Genomic DNA, 19,377 nt, shown 5'->3' on the forward strand with positions numbered 1-19,377 from the left:
TAAATAAAAAGAGGAGTAGAGGGACAGTCTGAAAAAAAAATTAATTAATTAATTAATTAATTAATTAATTAAAACCAGTCTGTAGCATTCTGTTCAAGCAGACCAAACAGACTAAGACAATCTATGTAATACAATATTACCATTTTTGTTTTCAAGAGCCAGTTGTCTTTTCAGGAAATTATGAAAAGAAACTTAAAGATCATTTTTTAGAAGTCTTTATTTAGCCACCTGGGTGGCTCAGTCATTTTTGGGTGTCTGCCCTCAGCTCAGGTCATGATCCCAGGGTCCTGGTATCAAGCCCCACTTTGGGCTCCTGCTCAGCAAGGAGCCTGCTTCTCCCTCTCCCTCTGTCTGCCACTCCTCCTGCTTGTGCTCTCTCTCTCTAGTGCTCTATCTCTCTTTCTCAAATAAATAAATAAAATCTTTTTTTAAGTTTTTATTTAAGTAATCTCTACACTCAACATAGGGTTCAAACTCATAACCCTGAGATCAAGAGTCACGTATTCCTCCAACTGAGCCAGCCAGTTGCCCCTAAAGATAATTTTTTATAGTTAATACATATGTGTCATCCCTGGTGCTTTTACTTACTCCTGTAGATTCCAACTTCTAACTGGTGTTATAGCCCTTCAGCCTGATGAATTTCTTTTTTCTTTTAACATTTCTTGCTATGCAGAACCGCTAATGACTAATTCCCCCAGCTTTTGCTTACCCGAACATGTTTTTTTATTTTGCCTTCATGTTGAAAGATGGTTTCTCAGGGTATAGAATTCTGCATTTGTGGTTTGGTTTGTTTTTATAATTTGAAAGAAGCTTAAAGATGTTGAATCATTTTTTTCTGCCTTCATCATTTCTGATGAGAAATCAGCTTTCACTCTATCATTATTCCCTGTAAAAATTGTGCCTTCCCTCCCCCCTCCCTGCCTCCTCTGGCTGCTTTCAAGGTGCTTGTCTTTTATCTTTGGGTTGCAGCGGTTTGATTATGATGTACCTGGCTCTGGTGTTCTTTTTGTTTGTCCTACCTGGTATTTATTGAGTTTCTGTGATCTATAAACTCTGGTTTTCACCAAATTTGTGAATTTTTCAGCTTTATTTCTTTAAATGTATTTTATGCATCATTCTATCCCAACTTTTCTTCTGAGATCCAATTACATGTATGTTAGAAGTTTGCTATTGTCCCTCAAGTGGTTGGCTCTGTTATTTTTTAATCTCTTTTCTTTCTGGTCTACAGATTGCATAATTTCTGTTGATCTGTCCTCAATTTTTCCTGACTCTTCTGTTTACTCAAAACTGCTATAAGCCCATCCATGAATGTTTTGAAGTACAGTTTTAAATTCTACCATTTTTGTTTGATTCTTACTCATAGATTCCCATCTTGTGATCCTCCATCTGCTTACTATTTACTGACATCCTTTCCTTTAGGTCCTTAGACATAACTATAATTGCTTCATTAAGGTTTGGTCTGCTAATTTCACCATCTGAGTCATCTAGGGTTTCTGTTGGGTGACTTTTTTCTTGCTGCATGTCACATTTTCCTGATTCTTTGCATCTCACTTTTTTAGTGTAGACTTATGAATATTACATTGCAGAGATCCTGGATTTTGTTATCTTCCTCTGAAGAGTGTTGATTTTTTGTCGTTCTTATTCTAGCTGCCAATTAAATTACTAAGTGATCACTTTGAACTGTGGAGGCCTGGTTTTATGCTTTGTTACGATACATCTCTAGAAAAAAAAAAAAAGATACATCTCTAAATGTGGCCCCTCTGGCACTTCAACAGGAAGCCTGAGGTGTTTGTCAAGAGCCCTCTAAGTTAACTGGACTCAGACTCCAAGCTTTGTCTTGCATGTGGTGGGCAACACTGAAATCTGTGCTAAGCTTTCTCGTCCTGCCAGGAGCACATGCATGTGCAATTCAGGGAAGGATTAGGGGAGGAATAGGAAAGTTCTTACAGAACTTCCTCCTTTGGGAATTTCCCCTTTCATTTCTACCCTCTCTGACAACCCTGGACCCTGCCCTCTGAACCCTTGAAACCCAGTGACCTTGTAGCTTTCTGCCTAAGTTCTAGCCAGCTCCCATTGTAAGCTCACGCCACACGAGAACATAGAAATCTTCTTCCTTTCTTCTCTAGCAGCACAGCTAGAGAACTATGTACCATAGCTTATCCAATTAGTCCCCCATCAGTGGATATCTATGTTGTTTCTCATCTTTGGTTATTACAAATGATCAGTTAGCCAATTTTTATTCTTCTTACCATAGCCTCTACAGGTGTGTGCAACATGCTAAAAAGTCTGTAGATGGAGTAAAACCTTTAATTTGCAAAAGACTCAATCTTCATTTTCTTTTTAATTTTATTTATTTATTCATGAGAGACACAGAGAGAGAGAGAGAAGCAGAGACACCGGTAGAAGGAAAAGCAGGCTCCATGCAGGGAGCCTAATGTGGGACTTGATCCCATGACCCCAGGATCACACCCTGGGCTGAAGGTGTCGCTAAACCTCTGGGCCCCTGGGGCTGCCCAAAGACTCAGTCTTTAATAGATTTTTGCAAAAGTCCTGTCCCTTGTACCATAACCCATTCATTGATTAGATCAGAGTTTCTCCTCACAGAATTCTTCCAGAAACTAGTCTTATGGCATCATCCTGACATACGCATATAGTGGACAGAGTCCCACCAACAGGTACAATCCACTGCTCATGGTCAAATTCAAATGCGTCCAGGGCATTCTCACTAGAATATCATACCCGCACCCTTTTCCCTCAAAAGTACACCACACCTCATCAACCGTAGGGGGGTTATTTCGGAGAGAGGAGGAGCATGTGCAGAACATTCTTCCTCCGTGGCTAAGTGCCACAGTGCCTGATTTTTGCAGCCCTGAATGGGAACATGACTGGGGTAGAGGGCAGGATGAGTTTGGCCTTGTCATGACTAAACCTCTCTTATATCACACAGCCACATCAGGTCACTAAGAGGGTTAAATGACCAATATGTACAAACCACTTAGAACAGTGCCTAGAACATAGTAAGCGCTCAATAAAGATGGCTATGGTTGCTGCGATCTATAAAACAATAAAGGAAATGTGCATTGCTAGCTGTCCCAGAGGCAACTCCCCTTATAGGCATTTGTCTTGCAAAGCGAACCTAAGGAGAAGGGCCGAGGGAGAAATCGTACCCAGACACCCAGGATCGAATTAAACTCTGCAGAATATGAAATCGCCCTCTCCAAAACCGGAAGAGGTAAACCTCCACCCTATTCCTGCCTCTGAGGTGCCACGAGTCCATAATGATCCTGCTCATCGCCTGGCCAAGACGGTCGCAAGACACACACACCAGAATTTCCGATGTGGTTATCGGGGCCCTGATAACCTTGGTCCACCTTGCTTTCTCTGTTCCATCTGAAGGTTAACAGGAGGCGAAAGCGTTCGCCGAGGTCACCACCAGCCATAGGGAAGCATCCCTTTGGCCGCTGATAAATGTGAGTGATTTCCCGGTAAGCCAGGCCCCAGAAAGGGCACCTGTGCCTTTAAACAACAAGGTGAAGTCACTGTTAATCATATAACTTTATTGTGCTCCTGGGTTATCAGGGAAACATCCTCGTTCTGCACGTCTGTTTTATGACATCCATAAACACTGAATTGCCGATGACTGTGCCCTGGGCCAGAATGTCCTCTGTCAGGCTAGAGGGGCCGGGAGAGCAAAAGTGGGACAGAGGTGAGTTCACCCCTCCTGCTTCCCTGGAGAAGGGTGGCGACACCCTGCGAAGGAGGGTAGACAGGAGGCCCCCTCCCCATCCCCCTAGGCAGAGCCCTGGACAAGAGTGGTAACAAATAAATGCGCCACCCCCCACCCCACCCAGTCTTCAGGGTCTTGGGGGTGTCCCTTGGGTGCTCGATAATGTGGATTATTTTCCCAAATGCAATGTAAGATGCCCTTCTCTGGAGCCATAGCCGTGTTTGTTCTGTAAATACTTTGGGAGAATGTCTGTCACATAAACGTCTCTGGAAGGATGCTCAGCATCTCACCCCAGGCTTCCGGGTGAGACTGGTAAGGGGAAACCCCGCTGGCTCCCCGCCTCAGGTAACAGCCGGAGCTCCACAGTGGGGTTGCGCAACCCTGCCCCCCCAACCCGAGAGGCGGACCAGTCGTGGCTCCCGCAGGGGGTCAAGTGCCCAGCCTGAGTCCCCATGCCCCCTGCCCTCGGAGTGCAGGTTCGGGGCCCAGCGTGTTACAAGGGCCCGGCTTGCGTTCACTGGCTCCGGGGGAGAAGGGTGCATGCCCAGCCCAGCTCAGGTGAGCGGAGAGACGTAAGCGTGGCCGTCACTGTGATCCTCCTGCTCAGCACCCGATGAAGAGATATGCCCGCCAGCTGGCTGGCCAATCGAGTTAGTGCATCATGTCAACTGCTGTTTAGAGTAGCAATTATACGTTAGGCTGTCCTATTGATCAGTTAAACCAGATTTCCATGCCACTCCGGTGTGGGGGAGACTTGGGACTTGTCTGAAACGAGTAAACAATTCCTGGAAGGGCCGGGAGAGGCGGAGGCAGGTTCCTTGAAGCGTCTGCGGCGGCCGAGGAGCCCCCAGCAGCGGTGAGTGCGCGGCTCCCCCGTCACTGCGAGAGCAGCTGGGGGAGCACGGAGGGGAGGGCGCCCCACTCCCCCATCCTGCCCCTGAGCCCCGAACTCCCGTGGCTCTGTGCCAGGGGCCGGGGCCGGGGCCTTGCGCGTGCAGCTCTGCAGCCCGCAGCCGGTAGGTTGGTGCAGTGGCGTCCTACCAGCTGGCCAGACTCCGCCAAACTCCGGGATGGCCCTGGAACTAAAGGAACCTCCTTTAAGGTCCTGTGAGTGTCTGCCCCCAGCGGCATACGCACAGGGGCCCATCACCTGAGAAGCCAGCGGACTGGCACCCCTGACACCGGCGTGCAGGCCAGGGCAGGGGTGAGAGGCGGATGACGGGCCTGCTGACGCCTCCGTCCTCAGGCCTGGTCGTGTGGGCGCCCCGATCTTTCACCGGTATTGGAGCCCTGGGTGCTGAGGACTGAGTCCCGGGGAGCTCAGAGCTGCACCCGTGAAGCCCCCCGCCATGCCCAGGTGGGGACCCTCCCAGACAGTCTGGCAGCTGCTCCACTGGAACAGGTGTCTCTGCAGAGCATGTGGGTTGCCCGTGGACACCTGCTGGCTGTCCCCCGCCTCCATCACGTGGGGCAGCGGTGGTCCTTCCCGACTCCCCGTGCCCGCCGGGCCTGCTTCCCACCCTCCCCGTCTCCCGACCCCAAGGACCCAGCATTTCCAGCGCCGAGCCGCTGGCATGCCTCGTCACCGCTGGCTGGTCTCAAAGTGATGAGGAAATTCTCAAAGCAAGATGCAGGAATGTGCATTACTTTTTATTTATTTTTTTTTTGCATTAGTTTTTAAAATGCAATATATGCCACGCTGCATTGAGGGGGAAGAGATGGATTTCCTACTAATGTCACATCTTTCTGGTAGGGTGTACCTGGAAGGCTGGGGAATGACTAACATTGCAATTGGACACTGCTCGTTGCCCCACATCCAGGGCTTCAGGGCCCTCTGAGGGTTCCAGAGGCAGGCAGCAGAGTGCAGAGCACACGCTCAGTGGGGCACAAGCAGGACGTAACTCTCAGAGCCCAGCCTGTGCCCCCCGTGGGCCGGGACTCACCGGGACAGGCCCTGCAAGGAGGGAAGGGTGTCCCGAAGGACATGTGGCCGTCCAGGCCAGCCGCAGCAATGGCCAACAGGGGCTGCACTCGTGCACACGGAATCACAATTCATCTCAAGTTCTGAAATCCGCTGGGAGGAAGCGGTGGCGGCCGCAGGAATTCCAGGGAGCCGGGCTGGGGAGGGGGAGGCACCATTTCCTGATCAGGGCTCTGTTTATGGATGTGTGGGTGTGGTTGGCCTTTGTGCACACAGGCATTTTTGCCTCCGTCCCCTTGCAAAAGAATGCAGATTGCGCTGTATCGAAAGCACTCAGGGGCTGCGGCGTTGCTCCGGGTAGGGCATCGGGGACAGCACGGTGACCCAGGTGACAGCGCCCAGGGGCTGATCTCACGGGGAGCCCAGCCTCCCGCCCGGGCCCTTTCTGGGAACCGGGCCCTTTCTGAGAACCTGGAACGTGCTGGCTGGAGTTGGGCTGAGGCGTAGCTGTCCCGTGGACCAGAGCACGAACGGCCACCCGTGGACTGAGCCGGGGGCAGAGGAAGTACAGGGTGAAGGAGGAAAAGCAGTAGGGGTGCACGCGCTGGAAATTAAAAGTGGGCATTAAAATGCTGAGATGCGCAAAGGAACCCACCTCAGGAGTCCAATGGGAAATTGCTCCTTAACTTTTTGAATCCATCCTGTGTATAAAAAGGTTTATTAAGCTCTTCATTTTAAGATAATTGTAGAAGAGCACACGGTTGTAAAGAAAACTACATCGAGAGTCTGCGTGCCCCTTCCCCCCTCCGCCCCCATGGTAGCATCTTTCCACACATGGTAGGATGTCCTCAACCAGGCTGTGGACGTGAATACAGTCCTGGTACAGAGCGCTCCAGCCCCACGGAGATACTTCCTCCGTGACCCCTGACAATCACTCTGTTCTCTGTTTCTGTCACTTGGCCGTTCAAGAGCCTTCTATGAATGTGTCTCAGTAGGGAACTGTGGGGACTGGCTTCTTTTACTCACCGTGTGTCCTGGAAATCCTTCCAGGCTGCCGTGTGGCCTAACTAGCTCGGTTCTTTCTGGAAGTGAGTAGCGTTCCCTGTGGTGGACCGACCACAGCCCGTCTAGCCCGTCGCCCATCCAAGGGCGTCTGAGTTGTTTCAGTTTGGGGCTGTCGCAAATAAAGGTGCTCTGAGCATCCTGTGCAGGTTTTCGTGTGACCCTAAATTTTCATCTCTCTGCCCTGGGGTGCACTTGCTAAGCCATGCACGTTCCCACCAGCAACGTGTGAGTAGTCAGTCCAGTTTATCCACACCATTACCAGCCTTTAGGGTTGTCATTGTTTTGGGGGGGAGGGGGTTGTCGTTTAATTTTAGCCTTTCTGACAAGTCCGCCGTGATCATTCACTGTGGTTTTAATTTGCGTCTCCTGATGGCCCTCGATGCTCAGCATCTTTTCACGCACTTGCTCTCCCTCTGCGTGTTTTCTTCAAAAAAAATGTCTGCTAGTGTCTCTTGCCCGTTTTCAAATTGGGCTGTTTTGTTTTTTACCACTGAGGGACTTTTTTTGGTGTTTGTTTTTTTTCAATCTGCAGAATTTATTTCATGGAGCTTACTGTTGAGTTTTGACAGCTCTTTTCATGCCCTATATTCAAGTCGTCGGATGCAGTTTACGAGTATCTGCTTGCAAAGACCGTAGCTCATCCTCCTATCCTCTCGGCTGGCCTTTCTCAGAGCAAGAGCTTTGCTTCTCATGGAATTCGGTTTATCCATTTTCCCTCTTATGACTTGTATTCATGATGTCAAGCCTAGGAATTCTGCTTAGCCCAAGAACCTGGAGATTTTCTCCTATTTTTTTTTCTAAAAGCTTTATAGTTTTGTATTTTACATCCATGGTCCATTTGGCATTAATTTTCATATGAGTTGTGAGGTTTAGGTCAAGTTTCATTGTCCTGCCAGGAGTATTTGATCCATATTTACTGAAAAGACTCCTGCGTTGAGTTACCTTAACGCGCTGGCCGAAATCAGTCGGGCATATATGTATGGATACAATTCCGGTTCTCTGTTCTGTTCCTTGAGATCCATGTCTACCCCTCCAGTCACATCACACAGGCCTCAATACTGTAGCTGTGTACAAGCCTACCATGGTGTATTGGGCTTTGCAGGTATTGGGTTTTTTTCACCAATTGAAGATTTGTGCTAAACCCGCACCAAGCAAATCTGTAGGCACTATTTTCCCAACAGCCTTTGCTTACTGCCCGTCTCTGTGTCACACTTTGGTAATTCTTGGAATAGCCCAAACTTTTTCATTATTATTATATTTGAATGGCTGCAATCTCATAACATTTTAACAGATGAGGAGTTGCTTCTTACGAATGAGCAAAGAAAGTGGTTTCTTGAGATGACATCTACTCTCGGTAAAGATGCTGTGAAGATCGTTGCAACGGCAACAAGGGATTTAGAATATGACGTAAACTTCATTGAGAAAGCAGAGGCAGGGTTTGAGAGGATTGACTCCAGTTTTGAAAGTTCTACTTGTGGGCAAAATGGTGCCGAAGTGCATTGTATGCTACAGAGAAATCCTTCATGAAAGGAGGAGCCCGTGGATGTTGCTGACTTCACTGTGGATTTTATTTTAAGAAATTGTCAACCACCCCAGTCTTCAACATCCACAGCCTGACTTGTCCATAGCTATCAGTATGGAGGCAGGACTCTCCACCAGCAAAAAGATCAGGACTCATTGAGAGCTCAGATGACAGTTAGCATTTCTTAGCAATAAAGTATCTTTTTAGAGTATGTAAATTTTTTAGACATTATGTTACTGTACACTTAATGCCCTGCAGTATAGTATAAACATAATTTTTATATACACTGGGAGACCAAACAATTCATTTTGACTCAGTTTTTTGTGATATTCGAATTCATTAAAGTGGTCTGAACTCAAATCTGTGGTATCTCCAAGGCCTGCCTATAAAAGGTCTTAAAATCAGATAGACTGATTCAACCCCCTTTATCTTCTTTTTTAAAATTGTTTTAACTATTCTAATTCCTTTGCATTTCCATATAAACGTTAGAATAATTGTATCTGTTTCCATGAGAATCTTGCTGGAGTTTTACTAGGAATTATGTTAAAACCATATATCACTTTGGGGAGAATTGACATCTTTACTATGTGAAGTCTCCCAAACCATGAACATGGTATGTCTTTTTATTTCTATCTTTTTTTTTCTTCCATCAGTGTTTTGTAGTTCTGTTATGTTCTATTTATATCTTAGTTTTGAGGGTTTTTTTTTTTTTTTTTTTTTTTAGTGTTTGTACAGTGGTATTGTAATTTTAATTTCAGTGTCTGGTCATTGCTAGTATATGTAAATACAATCAATTTTGTATATGTGCCCTGTATCCTGTGGCCTGCTAAACTCGTTTATTAGTTCTAGGAGAGTTTTTTGTAAGTGCCTTGGAATGTTTTGTGTAGAAAATAATGTCATTGACACACAGGGACCATTTTATTTCTTCCTTTATGATCTGCTTTCCTTCTTTCTTTTTTTTTTTTTTTTTTTTTTTTTTTGCTTGCTGGCTTTTTCTTGCCTTGTTCCACTGGCTAGAACTTCTAGCACAATGTTTAATGAGAATAGTGAGAGCAGACGTCCCTGCCTCATCACAGTTTAGGCAAGAAGCATTTAGTCTTTCACTATGAAGTATAATGAAGTATACTTCATTATAGTATAATGTGAGCTGCAGGTTTTTGGTAGATGTTCTTTATCTACTTGAAGAAGTTCTCCTCTATTCTTGCTTTTCTGAGAGTTTACCAAATATTTAATAAAAAATATTAAATATTTTTTCAAATGTTTTAATGAATTGATATGATTGTGTGTTTTTTTCTTTAGCTGTTAAAATAGTAGATTACATTCATTGATTTTCAAATATCGAGCCAGCCTCAAATCCTTCAAATTAACCCCACTTAATCTTGATGTATAATCATTTTTATATTTTGCTGAATTCTAATATTGTGTTAAGGATTTTTGCATCTACATTCATGAGGAATAAAGATCTGTCCTTTTTTTATCATCTTTGTCTGGATTTGGTATTAAGTTAATGCTGGCTTCACAAAATGAATTGGAAAGTGTTCCCTCCTCTTCTATTTTCTGGAAGGAATTGTTTAGAAATGTGTTAATTCTTCTTTAAATGTTTGGTGGAGGGATCCCTGGGTGGCGCAGCGGTTTGGCGCCTGCCAATGGCCCAGGGCGCGATCCTGGAGACCCGGGATCGAATCCCACATCGGGCTTCCGGTGCATGGAGCCTGCTTCTCCCTCTGCCTGTGTCTCTGCCTCTCTCTCTCTCTGTGACTATCATTAAAAAAAATAAATAAATAAAAATAAAATAATAAATAAATAAATAAATAAATAAATAAATAAATAAATAAATAAATGTTTGGTGGAATTCTCCAAATGGTACAGTGAAACCATCTGTACCTGGAAATTTCTTTGGGGAGAGCTTTAAAATGACAAATTCGATTTCCCTAATAGTTTTAGGCTGTTCAAATTACCTATTTCAGGGACTCCTGGGTGGCTTAGTGATTGATCTGCCTTTGGCTCAGGTCATGATCCTGGGGTCCAGGGATCGAGTCCCACAACGGGCTCCCCACAGGGAGCCTGCTTCTCCCTCTGCCTGTGTCTCTGCCTCTCTCTCTCTATGTCTCTAACAAATAAATAAATAAAATATTTTTTAAAATTACCTATTTCTTATTGGGTGAATGTGGTAGTTCATGCTTTTCCAGAAATTGCTCTATTTTTCCCCAAGATTTCAAATTTATGTGTGTAAAGTTGTGTGCAGTGACCCTTATTATCCTTCAGTGTTTGTAGTCCTATTCCCCCCTTCATTCCAAATATTGCAAAGCTGTGTCTTCTCCCTGTGGTATTTTTGCCAATCTTGCTAGAGATTTATCAATTTATAAATATTTTTAAATAACCAGCTCTTGACTTCATTGATTTTCTGCATTGTTTTACTGTTTTCTTTCTCACTTATTTCTGGTTTTATTACTTCCTCCCCTTCTTTTGCTCTTGTTGTGGATTTACTTTGCTCTTCTTTTTCTAGTCTCTTAGATTATGGAGTTGAATTTCTCCTCCCTTCTAATGTAGGCATTTACTGCTATAAATGTCCCTCTCAGCACTGCATTAGCTATGTCTCACAGCTAAGTTTGGGTGTATTCTATTTTCATTTTCATTCAGTTCAATGTCCATTTTTATTTATTTTGAAACTTCCTCTTTGACCCATGAATTACTCAGAGGTGTATTGTTTAATTTCCAAGATTCTCCTATGATCTGTTACTGATTTCCAATTGGATTCTCTTATGGTCCCAGACCATATTCTGCATGGTTTTCTTTTAAATTTGTTGAGGTTTTCTGTGTGGTCCAGGATATCTCTGTCTTGGTCTATGCTTCCTAGGCATCTGAAAAGAATATGTGTTCTGCTGTTGTTAGGGGGAGTGGTCTGTTGATTGTTTGATGGACTTCTCAATGTATGTCAAGTCTTTAAGATCATTAGCTCTCAACGGTTATGTGATACATTATTTCTCCTAAGATTCAGAATAAGTGATCTAAAATTCTGCTGAATTCACCAAGGAGGACGGTGAAACTTTCTCACTGGTGGCTTTTGTCAGTGGAGTCACTGTTTCTCTTCTCTGGTATGGGTGCAGGTCCCCTTGAACGACAGGGCCTTGGATTGGATCAGCCAGCAGCTCCACAAAGGGCTCTGTGATAGATTTACTCTTATAGTTTCAGGAGATACAAGCCATCATTTTCCTTCTTCTCACCCAGTCCTCAGATGCTAAAGCCAGAGATAACGTTGAGTCATCACTGGTCCATTTGGCAAATGAAAGGATGAGAGGTCTCAAGAAGCTAATTTAGATGGATTGGTTTTTAAATATGTTTCACGAAATTAACATATGTTCATTATGAAAATGTGTTAGATGTAGAGAAACTAAAAAATGTGTATATGATCTTACAACCAAAAAATAATTACTGTCATTATTTTGGAGTGCATCTTCCCAATGTCTTCATAAATAAGATCACGCTGTTATTACGGTTTTACAATCTCTGTCTTTTTTTTTTACTTTAACAAAAGACATGAATATTTTCCAAAATATTATTTCTGATTGCAGAATATATTTCCACAGGCCAAATACACAATCATTTACTTAAGGTCACTTAGGCTGTTGCAGCTTTCACCAGGTTAAATAACACCCTGACCAACATCTTCTATGTGTATGCACAAGTTCCTTCCTAGAAATTGAGGCACTAGATCAGAACGTGAGAACATTTTTTTTTTTTTTTTTTTTTGCCCTTGAGCCCTATCGCCAAACTGGATAACTGAGATTTCTTGTTTGTTTGGGCAGGTTTGGTTTGGTTTGGATTTCATTTGTTTGAGTTTTCACAGAGGGCTAGGCACACAGCCAGCAGAGATTACGTGACTCAGGAGTAGGTCCTGTGTAGGTTCTCCAGGTTTTGGGGTGTGAACTAACAGCCACCTGGAGCCAGAGCAAGCTCTCTCCCTTCCCAGGAGCAGGGAGTGCTGGAAAGAATAGTGCCGTGAGCGTCTGTACCTTCCTATGAGGCCTCTGGCACCGGGCCCAGTCAGAAAACAGGAAAACTGGCAGGTTATATTCAGCCTGGGACCTGAACCTTGTGAAGCCACCACCCAGCCCAGGTTGACGTGCCAGGCCACAAAGAGACAAATGGGCTTACCCCAGCCTGCTTCCTCTCTCCGGGACCTGCCATGAGAACATTGTGTTTTACATGTGAAATATGCCTTGAACTCGCCTTGTCCTAGTAATTACCCCCATAAAATAGAGCAGGGCACTAAGTGAAAACTTCCCGTATTTAGAGACCCAGTCCTGCCTGCTTTTTATGGCTGGTGCAGACTACGGGAGGACCAGAGTCGGGTCACTCTGCCGAGAGACCACTGAGAGACGGGTTGGTGGGAGCAGGCCAGGAGGGAAAGAGCCTCTGAAGGCGGACAGGAAGCTCCGGGCCCTGGCGAGGCCTTGGCGTGCTGACGGTGGGCCAGAGCATCCCTCCAGGTAACCCGGGCCGCTCCCTGCTGCCCCGTGGGTGCCACCTGCCCACAACATTCCGATTCGGGCCACGGTGATCCACAGACTTTTCCCCTACTGCATCTGTCTTTCTTTTTTTGGTTTATAGAGAAAGAAGAATTAATCCAGAGCGTGCTGACCCAGGTGGCAGAGCAGTTCTCAAGGTACAGAATCTTCTAGACACATAGTCCCAGGAGGGGTGCGTCTCTGTGCGCGGCCATGGTGGGCCCTTGCTGGGAGGCCGTGTTGGCTGGCAGGCTTTGGCGCATCACTCACCTGGAGGAGCGGCCTTCCAGGTGGAGTCTTTTCATGGCTTCAGTAACTAAGCCAGTTCGGACAGGGTCCGGGAAGCAGTTACCTTCTACACTGCGAGTGGGCACTTTTTAGGGGGGGAGCTTGTATCGCCCAGATTTTTTTCTCCACTCACTCTTCTGGGATTCAGATTCAATCTGTGAGAATTGACACCATTTTTTCAATGGGCTTTAGAAGAAGTATTGCCGTGGAGATCCTGTGTAGACGTGGGGCTTCTTGCTGTTATGAGTTATCCTGCCAGTTCCAAAATAATGAATTGTACTGTGGCATCTCACTGCCCCGGGGCAGACGGGTGACCCACCCTTAAAGCCCAGGAGTGGCCGCAGTGAAGGAACTAGAGCCCGGAGAGGGCACGCTGGGGCCCCTGTAGGGTCTGTGCCCAGCAGGGCAGGGTGCCGGGACTGGGCCGTCCCTGTGGTGAGCGGAGGCCCCGGGGCGGCCGCCCAGAGCAGGTGCTCAGCGCCCAGGGGTGGAGAGGTAAACACACCCGCCTGCATGGTGCTGCTGTCCCTTCTATGGAAAATAGACCCTGGAGATCATTGGAGGCCGTGAGCTCCTTAAAAGCAACCCCTGGCGTCTGTGCCCCCCACAGGGGTGAGCCCACGGAGGGTGGGGTGCAGGGGGTGAGCCCACTGGGAGGCCTCGCCCAGGGCAGGGGTGCCGTAGAGGTTTGCCAAGCCCACTGCACCTTGAGAATTTTAAATCACGACTTGACTTTTTTCCCCACGCCTAGAGCATTTAAAATCAACGAACTGAAAGCTGAAGTCGCAAATCACCTGGCCGTGCTAGAGAAGCGAGTCGAATGTGAGTGAGTTTTCCATTTCCTTCTTGCTTGTCTTTTAACTCCTGTTTAAATGAACCGCTTCGCCTGGTGGTGGGTGGCGAGGGGAGCGAGGGGAGGCTGGGGGGAAGAATGAATGTCTTCTCTTTGTGAAATGCTTGGAAATGACCTTGGATGCTGACGGAGGCGCCAACGGCGAGCATCTGTTTTACTGTGAGAGTCGCTTGGTGACAGGTGACAGGTCAGGAGACCACCACGGCTCGGGCCACCGCACCTGCTCGGTAGGAGCACGTGGAAGCCTTGGGTGCAGGAGCCCCCACCCCCAGACCAGCCCCCTTGGGAGAGGAACTTGTGCTGAACGTCTTCGTGTTTCTTTTCCCATAAGCGAGGCAATCCCAGGCACTCGGTGTCTTCACGATTGGTTTCGGAATACGCCTGCCGAAGCATCGGCTCGTGACCAGTCTCCGCCAAGGCAACTGGAAAAACTTCCAGCAAGGCCGGGAGAGTCAGTTCGGGTCTTGACTCAGGGGCCAAACAGCTAAAACTGGGAGGGGGACAGCCTTAGTGTCTCACCCTCTGTGTCCTCGTCTGTAAAATAAGGAGCAACGCTCGATTCTCACGCCTCGTGATTCCCCATCCGGACTCACACATCTTTGTCAATGCCAAGGCAAAGGGCAGCGAATTTATTAAGCTCAGGGATGACGAGACGAAATCCAAACCCGAGGCCGGCAGAGCCGTGGCATCCCCAGACGCCTCCTGGCTGATTCGTATTCACAGGACGTACCGAATGTCACCTCCCATATCTTGTACGAATTGCCTGGATTTTTTTTTTTCAAGAAGAATATTCAGGATCATGCAAAAACCCCATTCACCTTAATAACTGGAAGCATGACTTACATAGTCCTACTTCTCAGTAGGCTGACATTTAGAAAACCCATTTGGTATTCCGTCTTCAAAACCGATTTATTTTCCCCAGTGATGATGAAGAAGCCAGAAAGAGATTAAGTGACCTGCTCAAGCTCATCCAGCAAATTGGAAAAGTAAAGACTGGGACCAGCACTCGAGGTCTGGGTGGCGCCGCTCCAGCTGTGCAGGACCCCGGGCGCCTGGGAGGGCAGGGTAGAGGCCCACACGTGGCGGCTGTGGCTGCATTCAGCAGACAAGGGGCTTCTTCCTAAGGGATTTTGGGGAGCCCCCAGGGGGCTGGGAGGTCTCAGGAGCAGGGCTTGCTCACTGGCTATGCAGCAGGGGCAAGGTCCCAAATCCCATGGAAAGCCGATGCCTTGAAGATACTGTACCTGAGCCCCAGGTGCCTGCTGTCTCCCCAGTACCCAGAGCTCTGTGCTCGGGCCCCCCAGCCCTCATGCTGTGGACATCGGGCTGCTCCCCTTAAACTGGCCACAGACCCAAAGTCTGGATGGAGCTTGGCCATGTGCCCACACCCTGGCTGCAGGGGAGGGCGGTAGTTGCCCGTGGCCGTCGTGACGGAGTACCACAATCTGGAGGGGTGTAAAGTAACAGAAGAGGATTGTCTCGCAGCACTAGAGGCCAGAAGTCCCAGACCAGGAGGTTGGGGGACAGGGGGGTGGGGGGGCGGGTCCTTCTGGAGGCTCTGAGGGAGCATCTGCTCCTGCGTCTTCCAGCTGCCGGCGGCTCAGCATCCTTGGCTTGTGGCCACATGCCCCGGACCACCCCATCCTCACACGGCCCCTCCTCACGTCTCCATGTCTCCAGACCCCTCTGCCTGTCTCCTGGAAGGACCGTCTCATCCGGAGAGCCATAATCTGTTGTATCCACAGGAACCTTGCTCTAAGTAAGGTCACACTCACGGGTTCTGGGGGTCGGGATGTGAGCATATCCTTTTGGGGGACACAAGTCAACCCACCATAGAGCATGTTTGCAGTGGAAGCAAGCTCAGCTTCCCACCGAGCCCCAGAAAGTCAGGGATTGTCCAGACGCCGTGGGAAGGGGGTCGGCGAAAGGACACAAAGGGCATTTGCTGCTGATTCCCCATCTCCGTTACAGAAGCGCAGAGGCGCCCAGACGCACCCGGAGGCGGCAGGTGGCCGCCAGTCCAGCGCGCCAGCCTCTCCCCACCCCGCTTCTCCCCCAGAAGCCAGCCCCGGCTCCTGCGGCCACTTGCAAACAGGAGAGTCCAAGAGGCCATTAATGAATTTTCGAAACTCCTCCCGAATGTTGTGTGGACCTCAGCTGGCGAGGTTCCCAGCATCCGGCCACCAAGACGCTGCTCAGCGCAGGAGGGTTTTGACTTTGCCTTCGGGCGGTGTGTGCACTGAGGACTGCAGGGCCAGGCGCCCGTGACCTTCTCCCCTGCCAGGGCCCGCCCCGAATCCTCCTGAGCTCGCTCGCTCCTCGGAGGGACAGCATCTCCCTGCACGCCCACGTGCACATCACAGGTCACGCGAACACACACGGGTCACCTGGAGAGTGCATTAGGCCCCTCCCCCGGGGCGCAGGTTCGGCCGCCTCTGCTGGGATCAGCTTGTTACTAACTGTGCTGGCCTCTGGCACCAGACACCCAGGCACAGCAGGAACGGGATCGGTGGGGCGTCCCACAGCCGGCATTCCCCACCTCCTGGCTGCCCCGTCCTCGCGGGAGCACACCCACCAGGACTTGCGCATGATTCCGACAGGCTCTCGGCCATCCACCAGGCTTCCGGCCACCCCTCCCCAGTCTCCAAGGCCCCTGCGCCCCAGCACAGAGGGGCAGGCAGCCTCACCTGAGCCGAGCCCCAGCGGCGCGAGCTCCAAAAAGCCGCCCCAACACAGCGGTTCCTTAACCCCAAACGTGTGAGTGTCCAGGACACGGCAGGGACCTCGGATGGGGAAGCGAAGTCCAGAGGCCTGGACTCTCACACGCACACTCACATGCATGCACACACATTACACTGGCATGCTCGCACACGTAAGCGCGTGTGTGAACATGCAGAGACATGGGCATGCAGCTGCTTGCACATGTGTAAACACACACATGAAGATGTAGAGGCAGGCACACACATACGTGCACACCTCCCAGGCATGTGTGTGTAAGCACAGTGACTCATGCACATACGTGCGCACCCTTGCTTTAGCTGGTATACGTGAGCTGTTGTACGTGTCCTTGAGTTCCAGGAGGCGCGGCTAACCTGGCCGTCTGTACCCCACATTACGCTGGCTTGACTTGTTTTGAGTGGAATCTCCTGGGTTGTTTGTTTTGTTTTGTTTTTTTAACCTTCTCAAGCCTAATTCCTCTGAATCAGATATAAGCATCTGAATTTCTCTTAATTCACTTTAGAAGCTTTCCTTCCTTCTTACGTAAGCCGTTTTCCTTCATTAAAGGGAGTCTGAGGTCCTGCTTAGGTTAGAAATGATGTCATGGGCACGGGACACCCAGGTCCTCAGCCGCCTCCCAGCTGGAGATGAAACCCCAGGTTGGGGGGAGGGACTCCCTCCCTTGTTTGTGGGACGCGCCCAGGCCTGGACCAGAACCGAAAGGCCGGGACAGCTGGCCGGCGGGGCAGGGTTCAATGCCAGGACACACAAACAATCCGGGAGACTCGAGGCCAAAACCCAGGCTTTCCTCTGTGCCGCTCGGGACGTGTGGTTTATGCACATGCTTTGCCGGAGCCCTTGGAGGAAGTGTTGAGGTTGCGCGCTAGCCATGCGGGACTTGAACCGACTTCCTTAGCTCCGCCGCTGAAGGGGGGTCTTGGCAGCTGAGGCGGCCTCTCGGGAGAGCCCTGCGAGCCGGTGGGCAGGACGAGGGCAGAGCGGCCTCTCTGGCTGCGCTGTGGCCTCTGCCCCCTGAGGCCCCTTCCCCAGAGCCGGCACCCCTCCTCGAGAATCATCCCCAGAGGTTCTCCTTCAGGGTGACTTGCAGAGCCCTCCTGCGCCCCCATGACTCCTGAAGTCCTGGAGGGGACCCCCCAGGCTCACGGGGGGTGCTCCTCGTGGGTGGTCTCCAGCAGCCCTCCAGCGCTCTAGTTCGGGGTTCTGCGCTGCACCCACCTGTTTAAAGCTTGCGGGTGGACGGTAGGGACCTGACACTCAGCCTCACTCGGGGCCGTTGCTGGGGTCTATGCAGGACTTCCCCGGGGTGGGCCCCGCTCCTGGGCCGGACCCTCTCCCTCCTGGGGGACGGGGGGCAGAGCGGGGCTGGCGCAGGCCAAAGGCGAGCCGTGGAACCTTCCGGAGGCGGCCTGGACAGGACGGGAGCGGCGGCCACGGGTGTGGGGTGCTCTGGCTCCTGCCCCCGGGCTCCCCCGCCTCAGGCCCGCCTCTAATCCTGTGACCGGCTTTTTCTCTCCACTGATTAATGCGCAACTTTGCGTCTCGTTACTCGCTATCAATTTCCTTGGCAACCAGGCTCTTCAGAAGCGTAGTCGTCATAGACCCTGAATCCCTGGGATCCGAACTAGCGATATTGTACTGTGTCGCCCAAAAGGTTTACTTTGAACGTCAACCCCAGTAGACGGCCTGGAAATCTGACCTACGTGAACCAATATCGAATAATCGAACATGACGCCCCCACCGCAAGCCGTGAGCCAGGGGGCGGCTGCTAACCGGGGCGTGTCCCTAATGTCATGATAACGGTAAAAAAGCCACTAAGGAAACCCAGCAAGCAGCAGGATCCCCATTTTGTCTTTTAAAACCCCGGATGGACAGACGGCTGTTTGGCGTGCATGGAGGGCGGGGCGGCGGGAGAGAAACACCTGGAAAGATCCACACCGGTACATACGGAATAAATGGGTTGTTCTCTGGGCCGCTGGGACCACAGATAAATGTTAAAACATTCTTCTTTGAGGCGTTCTGTGTCTCCTCCATTGTCTACAACGATCAGATGTATTCGGGAGAAACGATGTTTAAAACGCAGTAAAGGCAACCGTGGACTTTGGCCGCCAGGACGCGGCCACCCTGTTTGGACTCTATGCTGCGTGTCTCTTGGCTTTGGGGATCAAAGTCTATCCCACGTATCCGGACTCCTCCAGAGCCGCCCGCTTTCCGGACGTTTCTGCCGTTCGCGTGTCAACAAAGCTGAGCTCCTTCCCAGGGACGCGGCCCCTGCCCCGCGCTGAGGACAGAGGACAGTGTCCCCGCGGCCGACAGCCGCCTGCGGTGTGGCCCGGGCTCGGCGCCCCGGGAGGTCCAGATGCAAACCAGACGGGGTGCGAGCCGCTGCGCTCTTCTCGGAGGAGGACCCGTGCCTTCCAGCCGCCTCCTAATGGGGTCTGCGAGGCAAGGAAGCGCAGAGAGCGTGTCGCCCCCAAAGGAGGCTGTGGGCTCTTGGTGAGGGAGCAGGCGTCCCCGACATCAGATTCCCTGCGCTGCTGCACCTGGCTGGTCCCAGCCCCTTGCACCGACGGCCCCACGCTCCGGTCCCGTGTCCTGGTGGAGGGGCCCCACACAACATCCCCCAGGGGGTCCAGAACCGAGTCGCCAGGACCACATCAGAGCTATCAGACCCTCCAGATTCCCATCACTTTGGGCAGAAAGAAGCAGTCTCTTCACGGAGCCCTGTCCCTGCCTGGGCCCTGGCCCTGGAGACGC

The 19,377-nt window shown here is 49.9% G+C and overlaps 1 protein-coding gene across 5 annotated transcripts in view; it reads left to right on the forward strand.

The window, feature by feature from the left end:
- The window catches only part of PDE9A (phosphodiesterase 9A), an 86,958-nt gene that overhangs the window by 44,138 nt on the left and 23,443 nt on the right, over positions 1–19,377 (forward strand). For 4 of the 5 annotated variants that reach the window (XM_038581572.1, XM_038581570.1, XM_038581571.1 and 1 more), the window contains exons 5-6: positions 12,847–12,901; positions 13,783–13,853. In XM_038581572.1, coding sequence (XP_038437500.1) covers positions 12,847–12,901; positions 13,783–13,853 — 126 coding nt within the window. Of the gene's footprint in view, positions 1–4,433; positions 4,584–12,846; positions 12,902–13,782; positions 13,854–19,377 lie in introns of those variants that run through there. The other variant, XM_038581573.1, reaches the window with a different exon arrangement.

The sequence above is a fragment of the Canis lupus genome, chromosome 31, assembly GCF_011100685.1.
Source record: "Canis lupus familiaris isolate Mischka breed German Shepherd chromosome 31, alternate assembly UU_Cfam_GSD_1.0, whole genome shotgun sequence".
In the NCBI taxonomy this organism is placed as follows: Eukaryota; Metazoa; Chordata; class Mammalia; order Carnivora; family Canidae; genus Canis; species Canis lupus.